Raw genomic sequence first — 18101 nt, 5'->3', positions numbered from 1 at the left:
AGAAAAGTAACAACACCTTTCAACCCACGTTAGCGAGGAATAGCAATATTCTCCGCACTCAGTGTCAGTCTCGCTAACGTGCGCAACCCTCTAGCTAACCATGGCTACAACGGCCAACGAAGTTGCAAAACTTTGTCCTTGCGGCAAGAAGATTTCTGCCTGGGATACACACCCCGTGTGTGCGGCATGCCTGGGTTTATCTCACGCTCAGGCTGCCCTGACACCTGCACACGACTGTATCCACTGCGCGGCTTTCCCACGCAAACTACTCCGCCGCAGGTTAGCTCGCCAGGCTAACCTGTCGGGTGGCGACCCTTTGCTGTGTGAGGCTGCTGCGGCGCAAGGAGAAACTGAGATGCCCGATGATTTGGCCGCAACGCCAGGGCCGAGCTGGGCAGAGGCAGACCCTCAGCCCATCGCGACCGCTTTCCCGTCGCTGGAGGCACACGGAGATCGTGTGTTTTTCCGCGATGCTGGAGTCACCTGGGGAGGAGATGCTAACGAGGACGGAGATGAATCGGCTGACTCGGAGCTCCTGCTGTCTGACGACGGCGAGGAGGAAGATTCCACCTCCTTGGCTAGCATCAGCTGGGCTGCAAAGCCCTCGGCTACCGGCGAGGTTGAAAAACCGACACCGCCGTCTCCCCTGGATCTCGACATGCAGGACATGCAAGCGCGCAGCCGCTAGGCTCAACATCCCGTGGCCCGCCATACAAACAGAGGTTGTAAAGTCTCGTTTTGACGGTAAGAAATTGCCGAAGGCGAAAAAGACGGGGAAGCATGTGTTGCCTGTTTTCCCTGAGCTACTCGATGAGATAGCGGTGACGTGGAAAGCAAAACCTTGCAGCGAGAAACACCCCATCGTGGGGAGCTCCCTGCTGGATTGTGAGGGGATGGAGTCTATCGGCCTCCGCCGAATGCCACAAGTGGAGCCGTTGGTGGCGAGCCATCTTCACCCGAAGACGTCTCTGTCCTCATCGGCCCCATCTCTCCCCTCCAAAGCAGACCGCTTCCAGTCTAGCCTTACAGATAAGTGCTACAAGGCAGTGACTCTGTCAGTAAGAGCCCACAATGCCTCTTCTATGCTAATGGCTTACCAAGCTGAGCTAGAAGAGGACATGACAGCTAACACAGATACCACAGTGTGCGAAGAAATCTGCGTTATAACTGAACACGTCCTCCGCCTCTACAAGGTAGCCATACAGGCTACTGGGAGAGCCATGGGCCTCATGGTTCTTCAGGAGCGAGCACGCTGGCTCGGGCTCACCAACCTGACGACTAAGGAAAAAGAGGAACTCCTCGACACCCCTGTCGTCCCTCACGGTCTCTTCGGTGCGGCTGTTACATCCATGCAGAAGAGATGTGAGGAGAAAAAGAGAGATGATGAGGCTCTGAAACTCTGCCTGCCGAGGAGGGCCCAGCACGCCACCCCAGCAGCGCCAGTCATTCGCGCAGGCAGCGTCTCGCCCGGTCCCCGCTTTCAGGATTCCCAAAGTGCCTAAGACGCAAGCAGCCCCCCAGGCTGCCGGGGCCCCTAAGAATCCATGGACTTGGAAGCAGTCTCTCCAGGCCAGACCTCAAGCGGCCCCTCCTCCTCCCCCCGCTGCCGCGATCGTGAGGAGGAAGAAGCGGCCGGCCTGACAGCCTCTCCTCTAGGCGGGAGCGAACCCAGTTTCCCCCTTTCATGGGCCACCCTCCCGCCTCCCAGCTCCATTCCAGAGCAAGTTCAACGGGACATGTTCCACACAGAGTGCTTGACTCGGGCCGGCGTTCCTGTCACCGGACCCGCCAGAGGGAAAGAGAGCCAAAGTTCGCAGTGTTGTTTCACGAGCACTTCTCTCATGCATTCTGTATTAAAAAAGCCCCGACACGCGCATCCAGGCAGTTTGCCGAGGGCGCTGTCGAGTGTTGCAAAACACATGAGAAAATCAAACATGCTGAAAAACGGAGCACTGTCTGCCATAACGCAGCCCGTGGAGACTCGCGTTTCCACGGCTGTGATGATGCAGATGGGCCCGTCACCTCGCTCGCCTGTGACAGAGGTGACGGGACGCCGAAATGGCGTATGTTTCGCGCTGCGACCACAAGGGGGCGCCAAAACGCCATATTCGGTGGAGTGGCCAGTGAGCCCTCTGTCTCTCCACATGAAGAACTGGGCCACCTGCACTCAGTCAGCATGGGTGCTGAGGACATTGAAAAAGGGCTACAGGCTGCAATTCAGTGTCGCTCCACCACAATTCAAAGAAATTGTTTACTCTCGTGCTCCGGGCGAGTCTGCCAGTTTTCTCCTGGAGGAAATTTCCACCTTGAGAGACAAAGGAGCTATAAGAATTGTCCCTCCCGAGGAAATGCACAGCGGATTTTATTCGAGGTATTTCCTTGTGCCAAAGAAAGGGGGGAGGGGGATGAGAGCCATTCTGGATCTCCGTGCCCTGAACCGGCATTTGAGGACATACAAGTTCAGGATGTTGACGCACGCCTCGCTGCTACGGTTTGTACGAGCGGGCGACTGGTTCACATCAATCGACCTGAGGGATGCTTATTTCCACATCCCCATATATCCCCCACACCGAAAGTATCTGAGATTTGCTTTCCAGGGGATGGCATACGAGTTTGTAGTCCTGCCTTTTGGTCTCTCACTGAGCCCAAGGGTGTTTGTGAAATGCACCGAGGCAGCAGTGGCCCCGCTCAGGAAAAAGGGCATTCGGGTGGCCACGTACATCGACGATTGGCTGGTGGCAGCCCCAACCCGCCAGGGAGCAACTTGTCACACAAATGCTCTCATACAGGGGTCCCCCAAGTTACACACGCTGGCACACAGACTGATAGTCTGGAGCAGTGTTCACTTGCTGTCACTGAGAGCAACTCACGTGCCGGGGATCTTGAACTTTGGAGCAGATCTTCTCTCCAGGGGCAACCCGCTGTATGGGGACTGGAAGCTTCACCCGGAGGTGGTGAAGCAGATCTGGCTGCGATTCGGTCTGGCGACCGTGGACGTTTATGCATCCAGGGAGAATGCTCAGTGTCCCCTGTTTTACTCGCTGAACGATCAGAGAGCTCCACTCGGGGTGGATGCTCTAGCTCACGAGTGGCCGAGAACCCTCCTCTATGCTTTTCCCCCAGTGGCCCTCATTTCTCCAACTCTGGCCAGAGTGAGGGAGAGAAGTCACTATATGATCCTGATAGCCCCGCACTGGCCAGGGAAACACTGGCTGGCGGAGATTTTTCAGCAGCTGTGTGGCCCACCTTGGCTGTTACCACTACGCAGAGACCTCCTGTCTCAGGCACGGGGGGAAATATTCCACCCCCACCCAGAGAGGCTGGCTCTGTGGGCTTGGCCCGTGAGTGGTTTAACCTGAACACGGTGGGGCTCCCTCATAGTGTTATCGACACTATTCAGTGTTCTAGAGCATCATCTACTCGGACGCTATATGAGCATAAGTGGCGTGTGTTTGAAAGCTGGTGCTTAGAATCACAGGCCATCCATTTTCAGTGCTCTGTGGCTGTGATTCTGTCATTTCTTCAGGCCCTGATTGATACGGGTAAAGCCTTCTCCACCATCAAGGTGTATTTGGCAGCAATTTCAGCCTGCCATATTGGTTTTGAGGGAAAGACTGTTGGCCAGCATCCCTTAATATGCCGTTTCATGAAGGGTGCACGGCGTAAATTGCCTACGTCTAGGCCATTGGCTCCATCGTGGGACCTTCCCACAGTATTGGCTGCGCTCTCCTGTTGCCCATTTGAACCCCTGGAACAGGTTGAGTTGAAATTTCTGTCCTTGAAGACGGCTCTTTTAATTGCTTTAGCTTCTGCTAAACGTGTGGGAGAGATCCACGCTCTCTCAGTGCATCAGTCATGCATTCAGTTCTCCTCGGATAATACGAGGGTCAGTATGCAGCTCACCCTGCCTTTGTCCCGAAGGTTGTCGGCACATGTTCCCCTAAAGAACTGCCGGCCTTTTGCCCACCGCATTTCTCCTCAGAGGAGCAACAGCGGCTGCATACCTTGTGTCCAGTCCGTGCTCTGCGCATTTACATGGACCGAACCCAGAGTGTCAGACAAAGTGACCAGCTGTTCGTGTCCTGGGCTAAACCACATATGGGAAAGCCTGTGTCTAAACAGCGCCTCTCCCATTGGATAGTAGGAGCAATTGCCTTGGCCTATACTAGCAGGGGCCTTCAGCCCCCTGCTGGCTTACGTGCACATTCCACTAGAGGTCTGGCGACCTCATGGGCTCTCTTTAGGGGAGTTTCTATTCAGGAGGTGTGTGCAGCTGCATGCTGGACCTCACCTCATACATTTGCTAGGTTTTACAGGTTAGATGTGACAGCACCTAACCTAGCACATTCAGTCCTCAGTGCAGGTTCTTCCCGGGTGGGGGCCTATCCCCTGTGAAGTGCTGTTGGGGACAGTTGTCTTCTTAACAGGCATGTCTGGCAATCCGGGAGTCAGTATTTCTCCCATAGTGAGACACGAAACGAATGCTATGAAAGAGAACTTAAGGTTATGTATATAACCCCGGTTCTCTGAGTAGCATGAGTGAGTGTCTCACCAGACCGCCCTCCTTGCTATGGAAGCGAGGAAGTGGTGGGCTTGTTTTGAATGACATCTGACGCTATGTCAGCCTATTATATAGGGAGGCACTGGCCCCTCCTGACATGGGCGTCACCTAGCCAGCCTGTAAGGGCTGGCGTAATGGTATTTGAGCTTCTGATGAGGTCACGCAGGAGGCGTTCCCATAGTGAGACACTCACTCATGCTACTCAGAGAACCGGGGTTATATACATAACCTTAAGTTATTGTTTTTTTGGTTTGTGGCCCATGCTGGCAAAATGAGTCGGAATGCATGCAGGCTGATTATCAGAATCGGCGAAAGACAAAAATGTGAGACAGTGAATTGGCCGCAGGAGAAATGTTAACAAGGATAATGCACCACCTGCTAAACGTAGCCGTCGTGGACACTATTACAACATTGTTAACATTGTTTAATGTGTTTCATCCTATTTGAACGCTGTTTTTATACATAATGCTTCTCCAGCTTGATCTTATAGGTCAAAGTTATGCCATCTAATGACTAGAAAGCAGTGCACCAGTAAAGGTGCCATCAGCTATGGCTGTTTAAACGTTATCTTTTCCAGCCATCATGATTACTGCATATCATATGTTGAACATTGGGGATTATTATTAACCTCTTACTGTTATGCTATGAAAGCACATGGCATAACAGTGTGTGTGTATATATCTATCTATCTCAACCAGATCCATATCAAATTATTTTGCTATTATGCTTTCCATATAATTATTTAGTAATTATTCGAATTCATCTGTGTGCTGTGTGTGATTTATGATTTCAGGAACAAACAGAAAAGTCTGGAGGACTACTGTCAGAGAAGAAGTACACCATGCACCCCCCAGGAGGTGGCTGTACTTACTGAGAGCGTCTTATCTATGATTTTAAAAGACAAGAGACCACTTGCTGTGGGTGAGGGATTCAAAGAAATGCTGACCACTTTCCAACCAGGTTACACTCTGCCGTCTAAGCGTCATTTTACAAGCATGATGGAGAGAAAGTATGAAACTTCAGTGGAGAAACTAAGGAATGAACTAAAAAAAGCCACATCCAAAATCTCCCTTACCACTGATGCTTGGACAAGTCTGGTCACAGAGTCCTACTTAGGGGTAACTTGTCATTTCATTATTTGTTCAAAGACGCCATTGCTGCTGTTTGTATATTATTAATTTTTTGCTATGATTTCCTTTGTTATATTTGTTTTGCAAAACATTAAATTTTTTGTTAAAAACAGAAGATTGTAGTACAATGTTATTGTGGATTTTGTTTTGTGAATGAAGAGCACTTTTTGGCAGAAAGCAAAGTGAATGTTACATTTTGTTTGTTTAAAGACACCATTGTTGCTATTTATTTGAAATGTTTTGTTAACTTTTCCTTAATTTTATATATGTTTGCACATTTCATTTCTTGTTAAATGCTATCTCTATTGTATTGATTGTACGACCTCTACAACTTTATTTTGCAATTTTTTTTTTATTAAAAGGTCTTCAAATGAATAAATTTGTGTTTTTCATTTATATACATAAATTAGTAAATGTGAAATTGCTATACAAGTCAAATAATGGGGGAAAAAATCGTTAATCGAATCGAATCGAAATCGAATTGGATTGAAAAATGAATCGTTAGATTAATCGATGCATCGAAAAATTAATCGCTAGATTCATCGATTAGGAAAATAATCGTTTTGCCCAGCCCTACTTCCATGTAGTACTGAGGCAGGTTACTGGTCGGTAGTTGGAGGGGACCGGTCCCTTCTTGGGGTCCTTGGGGATCAGGACCGTCCGACCTTCGGTTAGTCATTCCGGGTGTCTCTCGTTAACTAGCAGCTGGTTCATTTGTGCTGCCAGACGCTCGTGGAGTGCAGTCAGCTTCTTTAGCCAGTAGGCGTTGTTAAGGTTCACATAATTGAGGAAGGAGAGTACAAACAACCAGGTCCAGAAGATCTTGGTCAAACAATTGATTTTAATGAATACACGCGTGGGAAGACCACTGTACGCAGACAGGAATTAATCTTCGACTTAATCAAAGCATACACAGATTTTTATAGCATCAGGGTTTGAATTAATGACGCCCCTTCATACGTCACAGACAGAATATATACATACGTCAAATCAAAACCACAATGACTTTTAACACAGTTTAAAAGAACGTTGTCTTCTATCTTCATGGCCTGTACTTCCTGTCACTGCCGAAAGCTCTCTTGTCATCTTGACACCTCAGCAGCAGTTCTGCGACAAACTGCTCTTTTGCAACCCCAAGCAAAACATGATTAAACTTCCACCTATAAATGATTCTCTCTAACTGAGTGTGTGTGTGTCTATGTCGTCCTCAAATGCTCTCTCAATTCACCCGTTGCACTTCTGACCTTTTACCAGACCAGAGGCTCATCCTTATGTGTAATAACCTAACTGAAACTACATGTACTATGTTGAATAAATGTTTTAATCAAGAACCTCTACTAAGAGCTTAGTAAAAGAATATAAAAGTATAACAGACAATTTGAATAACCTAGTAATTCAAATAGCCTCGTCTAACCTGCTCCTCAGAATAACTTAGACTCTGCTTTCACTTCTGCAAACTCTCTGCAACTTCCGGTCAACTCCTGCAACTTAGTCTTTCTGAAAGACACACACACTGTTTAAACCTCTGAATACAATATCGATGCTGCAGATTATATTATTAATGCAATGGTAATGATGATGATTATTTAACAATAGCAGTAAAATAATTTCCCTGCTCCACAGCGTGAACCATGTCGGGCCCTGGTGCTGTCCAACTCTTCATACTGGAGACCCTTTCTTGGATATCTGCCACTGTGATGGTTACTGGACCCTGTTGAGGGAGGTTGTTGTGGTCTGCCCTCAGATCAACTAGCCACTGAGCATTGCCGTTATGGGTTGCGTCCTTCTCCTATATGCTCTTCCAGTATTGCTCCGTCTCCAGCCTTGGTGGTGCTGTTCTCTTATTATTATTGTTCCCTTGCCACTGAGAGTACACCTTTGCTGGTTCTGTGGAGAACAGCTGGTTTATTCTCCTGCCTTCTATCTCTCTGGTGTACCTCCTCAAGCGGCTGGCCAAGGCTGTGAGTCTTTGCTTGGCAGTTTCCAAGGCCTCAGGTATGGACAGCTTGCTGTATTTCTTATGCACCTTCTTTGTCGCACCTTTCTGCAACTCCGTTAGTTTGCTAACCTCCCTCCGTGCTACTTTGATCTTGCCCTCTAGCCTCCTCCATGGAGGGTACTGCCCCTTGTAGCTGTTCAACTTGTAGCCAAGCATCTCACTGATCACTGCTGCCGTATTGTAGATCAGCTTGTTAGTGTCGGTAATCGTGGTTGTAGGTATTGTCCATAGTGCTGGATTAACATCATCTAGCAGACCTTCTGAGGGTACTTTACGTAATCTTGGTAACCGGCTACGGGGGATCCAGGTTTCAAGCTTGGCCATGATCCTATTTTTCAGGTCAGTTCCTCTCGCACTCAACGATCCTTCTCCTATCGCACTTAGGGCTATGTACCCAATCTCGGGTGGGGGTGATGATATCTCCCCCCTGACCTGGCGTCCTGACTCCTCCTTGCCGTAGAATTAGTGTTGTACCTCGTCAATCTCTAGCTGTGATATATATATATGTATATGTATATGTATGCATACATATATATATATATATATATATGTATGTATAGATGCCCCAGAGACAATCCAGCACATAACAGCAGGGTGGAAGACAGGCTAGCAGGCAAGGCATACATGGAACGCCATAACCAAGTGGCCGGCATAGTGTACAGGAACATCTGTGCCGAGTATAATCTGGAAGTCCCGAGGTCAAAATGGGAGATGCCCCCAAGGGTGGTGGAGAATGACCGAGCTAAGATCCTGTGGGACTTCCAGATACAGACGGACAAAATGGTGGTGGCTAATCAACCAGACATAGTGGTGGTAGACAAACAGAAGAAGACGGCCGTAGTGATCGATGTAGCGGTTCCGAATGACAGCAATATCAGGAAGAAGGAACACGAGAAGCTGGAGAAATACCAAGGGCTCAGAGAAGAGCTCGAGAGGATGTGGAGGGTGAAGGTAACGGTGGTCCCCGTGGTAATCGGAGCACTAGGTGCGGTGACTCCCAAGCTAGGCGAGTGGCTCCAGCAGATCCCGAGAACAACATCGGAGATCTCTGTCCAGAAGAGCGCAGTCCTGGGAACAGCTAAGATACTGCGCAGGACCCTCAAGCTCCCAGGCCTCTGGTAGAGGACCCGAGCTTGAAGGATAAACCGCCCGCAGGGGCGTGCTGGGTGTTATATATTTAAAAAAAAAAAAAAAAGAAAAAGAAAAAGAAAAAAAAAAAAAAAAAAAAAAAAAAAATATATATATATATATATATATATACTGTATACATATATATATATATATATATATATATATATATATATATATACTGTATATATATATATATATATATATATATATATGTATGAATATTGTGCAAAAGAAATGGCATATATGTACAATATGGAGTGCGTAAATGTCAACATTTTTTTCGCGTGAACAGCCCATGTGAGATCCTCCACCAGATATACACCTAAGAAACGGAAGCCGCTCACTCTCTCCACAGCTGCACCGTTGATGGTGATGGGGGTGTGTGCTTCTCTACACCTCAGGAAGTCCACTATCAACTCCTTTGTCTTGGCACCAGTGTGTCAGGGCGCTGATCTCCTTCCTCTAAGCCGTCTCATCACCTCTGGTGATAAGACCCACCACTGTTGTGTCGTCCACAAATTTCACAATGATGTTGGAGTTGCTGTATGGTGAGGGTGGCTGTAGCTCAGGTGGTAGAGCAGATCAGCCACTAATCAGAAGGTCGGTGGTTCGATCCCAGGCCGTCTCCCATGCCAAATATCCTTGGGCAAGATACTAACCCCATGTTTGCCTACTGGTGGTGGTCAGAGGGCCCGGTGGCGCCAGTGTCCGGCAGCCTCGCCTCTGTCAGTGCGCCCCAGGGCAGCTGTGGCTACAATGTAGCTTGCCATCGCCAGTGTGTGAATGTGTGTGTGAATGGGTGAATGACTGAATGTAGTGTGAAGCGCTTTGGGGTCCTTAGGGACTAGAAAAGCGCTATACAAATGCAGGCCATTTACCATTTGCTAGTGGCCGTGCAGTTGTAGGTGTAGTGTGAGTACAGGCGAGGGCTTAGTACACACCCCGACTGGCCGAATGGGGTGCGTAGGAGGGCTTTGTACGCATCCAGGAAGGAGGTGTAACAGTGGTCAAGCAGCCGCTCTCCTCGTGTTATGAAGTAAATGTGTTGGTGGAGTTTTGGTAAAACTTTCTTCAGGTTTTCTTTGTTAAAGTCCCCGGTTGTGATAAATGCCATCTCTGGGTGCATGGTTTTCTGGCTGCTAATCGCACTGTACAGTCCCATCATTGGCCAGTCAGCCTCGGTTTGTGGGGGAATGTAAACAGCCGTAATAATGACTGCTGTAAATTCCCTCGGTAGCCAGAATGGCTGGCACTTAATGATCAAGTACTCATCAGGATTATACAGCTCATGTGGGAACTATAGATGAGGAGAAAGCCAACATTCACAGTTACCAAGAAGCACCTAGTTGTTCAGTTTAACCCTTTAAGACCTCCAATAGAACCAGGTCCGCCAGAGCTTACTTTATATTTTTACATGCTGTAGTGCCATTTTTGGGAGCATTTCAAGTTGCTATACATTAATACAACTGTTATATCCCATATTTTAATAATATGTATGCATTAAGTCCATAGTAACTACATTAATTGCAAAAAAGTGCAATAAACCAAAAAAATTGAAAATCGTTTTTGTTTTTTTTACATAAATTTCTACTTGAAGAAATTTAAGAGGTTTAGCGCTTAAAACTTTAAATACAAAAAAGTTGCAAAAAATAGTTTACAACAACAGGAAATTTATTTTGAGTGTTTTCATAGTTTTATTTTTGAGATACACCAATTTTTATATACTGCAGGAAAAACGAAAAACAATCCTATGATGCAAATTTGCAAAGAAAACAGCATGTGCATCAAAATAAACTATTTCCAGCAGTGCAATTCGAGTTCTAAGCATCCCAGAAACTATTCAGAAAAGCATAAAACATAACTCCAGTATAGGCTTTTAAGGCCTACAAATAAAAACTAAATTTTCCGCGAAAATGACATCACTTCCGGTTTCGAGCAGGAAATTACGGACATGCGATCGTTCGCGCTGACGTCTGTTTCGATGTGAGAAGTGTTACGAACAGCTGATCGGATCAGCAAAGCGTGTTTCTGGAATATTATGTTTTTGTTCCTGCAAGCGCTTTTTAAGCAATTTTTGCAAAGCTATATGTGGAAGGAAACCGTGACCTACGACAAGCTGATGGCACAAGATGTAAGTACAACTCGTCCGGTTTCATATGCAAAAAAAATTATTGCGCTAGCTTACGCGGTTCCGGTTCTACAGGGATTTAAAAATAGTTACGCAAAACGGAGCGTGCCTGTTCCGACTGGTTTTAAAGGGTTAATAACATCAAGAGAAGCTATTATCAAAGCTCGAGATCAAGAGTCTAAAGTACAATGGGAACAGCAGTGAGCAGTATGGAAATATTTAGCTAACCCTCGTAGAAGAGAGCAGTGAATCCTAACTAAATGTTGCCCAGCCACCTGCAATGGCAGATGCATCTACTGAATTGAGAAAATATGTAACTAAGGTAGCCACCCAAGCAAACGCACGAGTCTCCTGGCTAACAGTCCCATCAGAGGAGATGCTTGCAGATGTAAACAACTGAACAATACTGAAAGAACATCTGTGAGAAAGAGGTGTCACACCACACCAATACCAAGTGGCTGGTGGACTTAGAATAAGACCAGACCACAGCAACTTTCTATGGAAGGTTGCTGTGGCATAGCAACTATACTGAGTAGAAACATGCGTCAATACACAAGAATAGCTCAGAAAGGCATTGGAAATACAACAGACAGCAAAAGCATCAGCTCCTTGTTTATAGAGCTGCAACACAGGACTTTACAACTACGCAGACCACGCTGAGCACCGCCTTGACAACCTACAATTCAATTCTTCACACATCCATATTAGAGTGCCTGGACTATACAAGGCATAATGGTAGGAATAAGATCCCACTTATTGATACATAAGCCTTACTGGTCATCAGATTCCCAGTGTGAACAATAAAGAAAGAAAGGAAAGAGTGTATGGGTTAGTTAGTGTCAGAGCCACAATTTGAATCATGGAGCATCGACAAAAACAGCTGAAGATAGATGATGATAAGGAACAATTGTGATAGATGTGGCAATCCCAGTGCAGAGCAACATCAGGAAGAACGAGCACAAGGAAACAGAAAACTACCAGGAGCTAAAGGAACAACTGGAGCAGATGTGGAGGGTAAAATGCGGCCCTATGGATAATGGCAGGACTAGGAGCTATAAATGGAAACATTTTTATTTGTATATACATACCGTTTGTATATACATGCAACATTTTGATTCACAGAACGTAATGTGAGATGTGAACTTACTTGCATGTGAAAGATGTTTCAGTGTTACATTTGGTGGCACAGTCAGCCACAGTATTAACTGAATACGTTCGTTTGTTCAGTGAGAGAATCCATGCACCTTCAGTTTTGGAGTAGCCCTCCACGTCATTGCCACCAACTGCAATCAGTCACATCCAAAAAAAAACAATTACTTCATGTATTTCCTGGTCAGAAGTGACTGCCATAGGAAATGAATGGGAACCCAAAAGCTAAATTTTCTAATCTTTTATTTAGCAGACCAAGTATTGGATATGAGGAGTAAAGTGAAATACTTAGGTCATATCTTAAAAAATGATCTCTGTGATGATGATGATGCGAAACCCCAGCATTGTAAGTTGCACATGCAAGCTAATATAAGGCCACCTAAATTTTACATGTTAAAAGAGCCATTTTCAAGCCTATTGTGCCTATGGCTCATTTGTGGTGTAATTATATCAAAGTCATAATGAAAAAAAAACCCGCTGGTGGCTTTTCAGGATGCATTTAAAATTTTCCTTAAACTTCCAAGATGGACATCTGCAAGTCAAGTGTTTGTCGTGAGTAACGTCCCAGCTTTTCGTGCCTTACTGAGGAACTATATGTACAAATTTATGTGCTGTTTGAATGAGTCAAGAAATTCAATAGTAAGAGCTGTGACAGTTATAACACATGGCGACACAACTGTAGTTCAAGTTTTTATGAACATTGCAATAAGTGTCCTTATATTTGTGAGTTTTGTCTTTGTTTTTTTATAATATGGAGGAATTTTGTCTGAAATATATATATTTATATAAAAATTCCCCCTTCGCCCCTGTGGACGGTCTATCCTTCAAGCTCAGGTCCTCCATCAGAGCCTGGGAGCTTGAGAGTCCTGCGCAGTATCTTAGCTGTTTCTAGGACTGGAAAAAAAGCACCGAAATAAAGCACCGAAATGTGCGTTGCTTGTCGGTCTGGTTACTACCGTTTATGTCAGAACACCGGTACCCATCCGTAGCCATGATTAGTGCCTCTGTGCTGTCTTTCTTTGTCCAGCCACTGGTAGGATTTCTGGATGTCAGCCACCTCCTCTATCTGCTGGTGGTACATACAGTGCAAGAGCCTGTCCTTCCATTATGGTCCCTTCTCTTCCTCTTCTTTCTTGGGTTTCGGTGCTCAAGGTATTCAGTGAACACGCGGATCTTGTTCTTACCATTGAGCTGACTTCTCTGCAGGTACTTGGTGGTTGCAGTTTTCCTAGCGGCCTCTTCATGGTTCCCATTTGCCTGCGGGATCCCCAGGTACTTGTAACTGTCCTCTAAATCTGCAAAGTTGCCTTCTGGTAGTTTGATCCCCTCAGTTCTGACTACCTTCCCTCTCTTCGTTATCATCTGACTACACTTCTCCATTCCGACTGACATTCCGATGTCATTGCTGTATATCCTGGTGGTGTGGATCAGTGAATCGATGTCTCTTTCGCTCTTGACATACAGCTTGATGTCATCCATGTACAGGAGATGGCTGACAACTGCTCCATTCTGTAGTCGGTATCCGTAGCCAGTCTTGTTAATGATCTCACTGAGGGGGTTCAGGCCTATGCTATGGGCTTGTAGTTGGCCTCTAGTGTTGTCCTCTACATTCCCATTGAGTTCCTGATGAAGGCTCCTAGGGCCCTGTTGATCTTGTATAGGTCTAGGCAATCCAGGAGGGAATTCCAGGACATATTTTAAGAAATCTGCTACTGCTAAATTTGGGGGATTAACAGTATCACAGGGAAACATAAGGGTGGAAGGGATCACAACCAGCACCTCAAAAGCTCAAAGATTCTTATTTTTTAGATCAAGATAAAACACTTTTAGACTCCCACATCAAGAGTGCTGTTGGATTTCTCATCTGTTGTTATTAGATACATTTCATTACAAGTCTAGCAGTTCTCATAAGAGCAAAACACAAATGCTGTCAAGACTTATTTTTCCATCAAGATTTTTTTTCCTTTGCCACCTTGCACAGAAGTTAAGACAGCAGGTAAATAAAATATTTTACTGAACAGTTATCCAATATGAAGGCATATCAATGTATATTCAAGGAAGTAATTAGAATTTCGACTTGTTTTAACCCAACAGGCCGGTGTGTAAAAGTAGTTATTAAAAGCAGAGGAGATATTGTAGCGCTGTCCTTTTTGTTATGTACCCAAATGTTACATTTTTAAAGACAGTATATATTCTTTGTCAATAAGCAGGTTTTGTCCAGTCAGTCAAGGTTGCTGATTAGAGGGTTTATCGGGAAATCGTGTAGCCAAACAATCCATTTTACGTCATCTGACTAAAAGGAACCAGTATACGGGCTCCAACATGGTTACCAAATCATCCAACACACTGTTTTAGGTCTTTATAAACTACACTACACAGAATTATCCTAAATTACTTTAACGTAAGCTTACATTTATCAAATTCCATTAATTATTAAAATCTAGACTAAAGGTATAGCTTTGAATGTGCTGATGTGGTCTGTCATGACCCATTTAGACCTGAGACTGTGAGAAAAAATGTGTCTCTGTGCTTCTTATTTTGTTGAGTTATTTCTAGCATATATAATGTAAAAAAAAAAGAAAAGTGTTAGTGTTATTGTTGTATTCTGCATTATAAGAATTTAGCACTTGAAACGCATCCATTATTACCATTTAAACTAAATGCTAAAAAAAAGAAGCCAACCCCCCCCCCCCCACACACACACACACCTTGTTTGCTTTTTTAAATGTAAGAAAACAGAGCTGAACAAATAAGAAGAAAAATCATCTTTACATGCCCTATAGTAGTTGTACTACTTACCAGTGGAGATCAAGGCTCCCAGGATGAAAGCTGCTGTGTGCAGGCCCATGGTGAGACCCTAAAACTAGCAGTTCATCATCGACTTACTCAAAGAGACACCTTGTGGTATATTATTGGGCTTCTTTTAGCATGTTGGGGGGACAAATAGGGCAATTTACTTACGTGTTAATCATTGTCCCAACAAGGACAGCAAAAGCACTGCCAATCAAAATCCTTGTTTATGAGCGCCAGCAAAATCATTGCATCACAAAAAAAAGCACAGCGTTTCATTCTCAATTATGTGTGACATATTGTTAAATATTTTCAGCTGTACCTGTCATGGTCCTGGGTCGGTGACCCAGCGCTTTTTGTTCGTTATCATTTTCTTGATGATGATTGTTGAAGTTCTATGTGTTATATTCAGTCTGCCTCTGAGTCCGCGTCTGTATCTGTCTGTCTATGGTGTCACCCCATCTGTTTGTGAATCTGTCTGTTTAGTTCAATGTCTTGTCTGGTTCCATGTGTCTGAGTTTCCTGTTTTATTGGGAAGGTCTGTGTCATATGTGAGTGTGCTCAGTTTACGTTTCCCCTGTCCCGTCAGCTCAGATTCCTCCCAGCTGTGTTGCCCTCCTGCCTCTCATCCCCTGATTACTGGTGTGTGTATTTAAGCCCTGTGTGTTCTCCTGCCTGTTGCCGGTTCGTCTGTGTAACGCCGTGTCAGTCTGTTACCCTGTGTTCCACGGTGTCCTGTTCCTCGTCTGCGTCTCTCTGCTTCTCATCCCGTTGTCATATGCTCCCAGGTCTGTTATTTTTAGTTCTCCCAGTTTAGGTGTCTTTAGTTATTTGTTATGCCCCACTGTTTGTTTGCCACTACACCTCTGTAAATAAAACCACCGGTATCTCATCCACTGCCTGCATCTTGGGTCCTTCTTCCAACTCCACACGGCTCGCCTCGGCAGCCGTGACAGTACGAACCGGCCACAATGGACCCAGCAGCATCCAACCCGCCCGAGGAGCTCCGGGAGGATATTATTTATTCTGTGGACTGTTTAATTAATTTATGGCTGGGGCATGAGGAGAAGGGATTCCGCCAAGCCATAGCTAATCGATTGGAGCGACTGGTTTCCGGTCTCCCCTGGCTGTTCGGCTCACTCCACCCACTTGTTCAGAATTTCTTTCTGAACGAGCTGCACCTTCACCCCCCTACCATTCGTCTGCTCAGCCCACCGGAGGATATGCAGTCCGAACTGCCGGATGTGAAGTTACCCGGCCTGTCAGAGCGTTCTCCGAGGAGGAAGCAACGTTCGCATCATAGGCGTCTCACCCCACAGCCGGGTGGTGGGACTTCAGAACCGCCGGCTGTGGTGAGTGAAAAAGACATTCTTTCTGTTTCACCAGACTTTGGGACTGTTAATTCCGGGGCTGTGTTTATTCAGTTAGCCGCCCGGCCTCAAGCTCAGTTAGCCGCCCGGCCTCAAGCTCAGTTAGCCGCCCGGCCTCAAGCTCAGTTAGCCGCCCAGCCTCAAGCTCAGTTAGCCGCCCGGCCTCAAGCTCAGTTAGCCGCCCGGCCTCAAGCTCAGTCGCCACCTCCACCACGTTCAGTCTCACAGTCCATAGCTCAATTACAGTCACAGCGGACTTATTACAAACCATGCTACAATCCATAGCAACTGTAGCTCAGTTGGCAGAAGAATCATCAGCTTTATCCTCCGTTCAGTCTCCAACTTCACCACCGTTGTCATCACAACCATTATGTCAGTCACCTTCAGTTCAGCCTCCTGTCCAGCAGCCACCAGCCCTGCATCCTGTGTCAGTTGCTTCACCTGTAAAACAATACAAGTCAATTCTACCCGAAAGACACTATTCCTCGCCCATCCATTCCAAGCAGAGAGACAAATCTAATAATAATGTCAACATTCCTCAAAGGCTGGCCAGTTCTGAGACTGAGATGCACTCCAGGGCCTCCCCAGAGGCTGGGTTTCAGTCCCCATCAGACTCTGGACCCCTGGAGTTTAAGAAGCCAGCTGAGGACTGCACCCGGCTGTTGCTGCCTGAGCAGGGTCAATGCTCTGCGCAGCTGCAGGCCGCTATGTGTTTGCCAGAGGCCCGTGTGCCTGCTGGTCCTGTTCTGTCCCTGCCAGAGGCCCGTGTGCCTGCTGGTCCTGTTCTGTCCCTGCCAGAGGCCCGTGTGCCTGCTGGTCTTGTTCTGTCCCTGCCAGAGGCCCGTGTGCCTGCTGGTTCTGTTGCGTTCCTACTCACACTCTCATTACACATACATATAGGATCTTGGGGGTGGGCACGATACACGGAATCCAAAGTACCATCAGGGTGTACACCCCACCCCTGGCGTCATTGCCCACCTCTCAATGATAAATACACGTAGACATTGAGGGCCAGCAGGAGGGACCATGCGCTTACCTGCTGCTCTCTGGCAGGTAGCTCCATGCCCTCCTGGGTTTTAAATGCACCTTAGAACACACATGCATCAACACTACAATGAGCGGGTGGAGGGAGGTTTGGAGTCTTCTCTCACCCCCATTCTCTGCGACCTGCTGGAGCGGGGGGACTAGGAGGAGGAGTTGGCCGTCCGACTGCGGTCTGGAGTGTGGGGCCTCCCTGCTGCTGCGGAGTCGGGGCGGTCTGCCTCCCCCCACCGCAGGGAAAAGGGTAACACCACCTGGGTCTGGGTGCAGTTCCCCCCCCTCCAGGGGCAAGGGTACCTAGACCCGGGGCTTAGAGTACGCTTGGGGAGTGTGATCGTGTGTACAGCGTCTCTTTATGTCTGTCTCCACGTTGGTTGAGTGTGGAGTAAGTGTATATGAGAGCATGAGGGTGGGAATGGATGTTTGTATATGTGTGTGCCTGTATTTTTGTGTCTATATGTCAGGTTGGGTGTCAGGCGCCACCTCTCTGGGGACATCTTAGGCCCTCCAAGGTATGGAGGCCTATCTCCCCCTACCACCACTTCCCCTGCCAGTGGCGGACTCCCTCAGACGTCGGTGCGTTGGTGGTTCTTTGTGTCCGGGGATGGGCGTCCAGGTACACACCGGCTCACTCCTTGGCGGCCGCTTATCGGGGCCTGGAGCCTGGGGCTTGCTCGGGCCACTTCGGAGGTGGGGTGCCCCCGGCCTCTCGGCCTGGGGCTCGGTCACTCAGGCACGGCTGGCTGCCGGCGGAGCTCACGGGCGCGTCACTGCAACTCCCCCTGGCTTCTGCTCCGCGGCT

The 18101-nt window shown here is 47.0% G+C and overlaps 1 protein-coding gene across 1 annotated transcript in view; it reads right to left on the bottom strand.

Annotated features, from left to right (window-relative positions):
- The window catches only part of LOC146617454 (plasminogen-like), a 29860-nt gene extending 14787 nt beyond the window's left edge, over positions 1–15073 (bottom strand). The window contains exons 1-2 of the mRNA XM_085373448.1: positions 14898–15073; positions 12097–12232 (exon numbers count right to left, since the gene is read on the bottom strand). Of these exons, the coding sequence (XP_085229574.1) occupies positions 12097–12232; positions 14898–14946 (185 nt within the window). The 5' untranslated portion in view covers positions 14947–15073. The remainder of the gene's footprint in view (positions 1–12096; positions 12233–14897) is intronic.
- Positions 15074–18101: the final 3028 nt, after the last annotated feature.

Source organism: Diplotaxodon limnothrissa, linkage group LG15 (genome assembly GCF_057381915.1).
Source record: "Diplotaxodon limnothrissa isolate DT_005_m linkage group LG15, D_limnothrissa_male_GT1.1, whole genome shotgun sequence".
NCBI lineage: Eukaryota > Metazoa > Chordata > Actinopteri > Cichliformes > Cichlidae > Diplotaxodon > Diplotaxodon limnothrissa.
The sequence above is the reverse complement of the archived record's forward strand: the minus strand, read 5'-3'. Positions and strand labels throughout refer to the sequence as shown.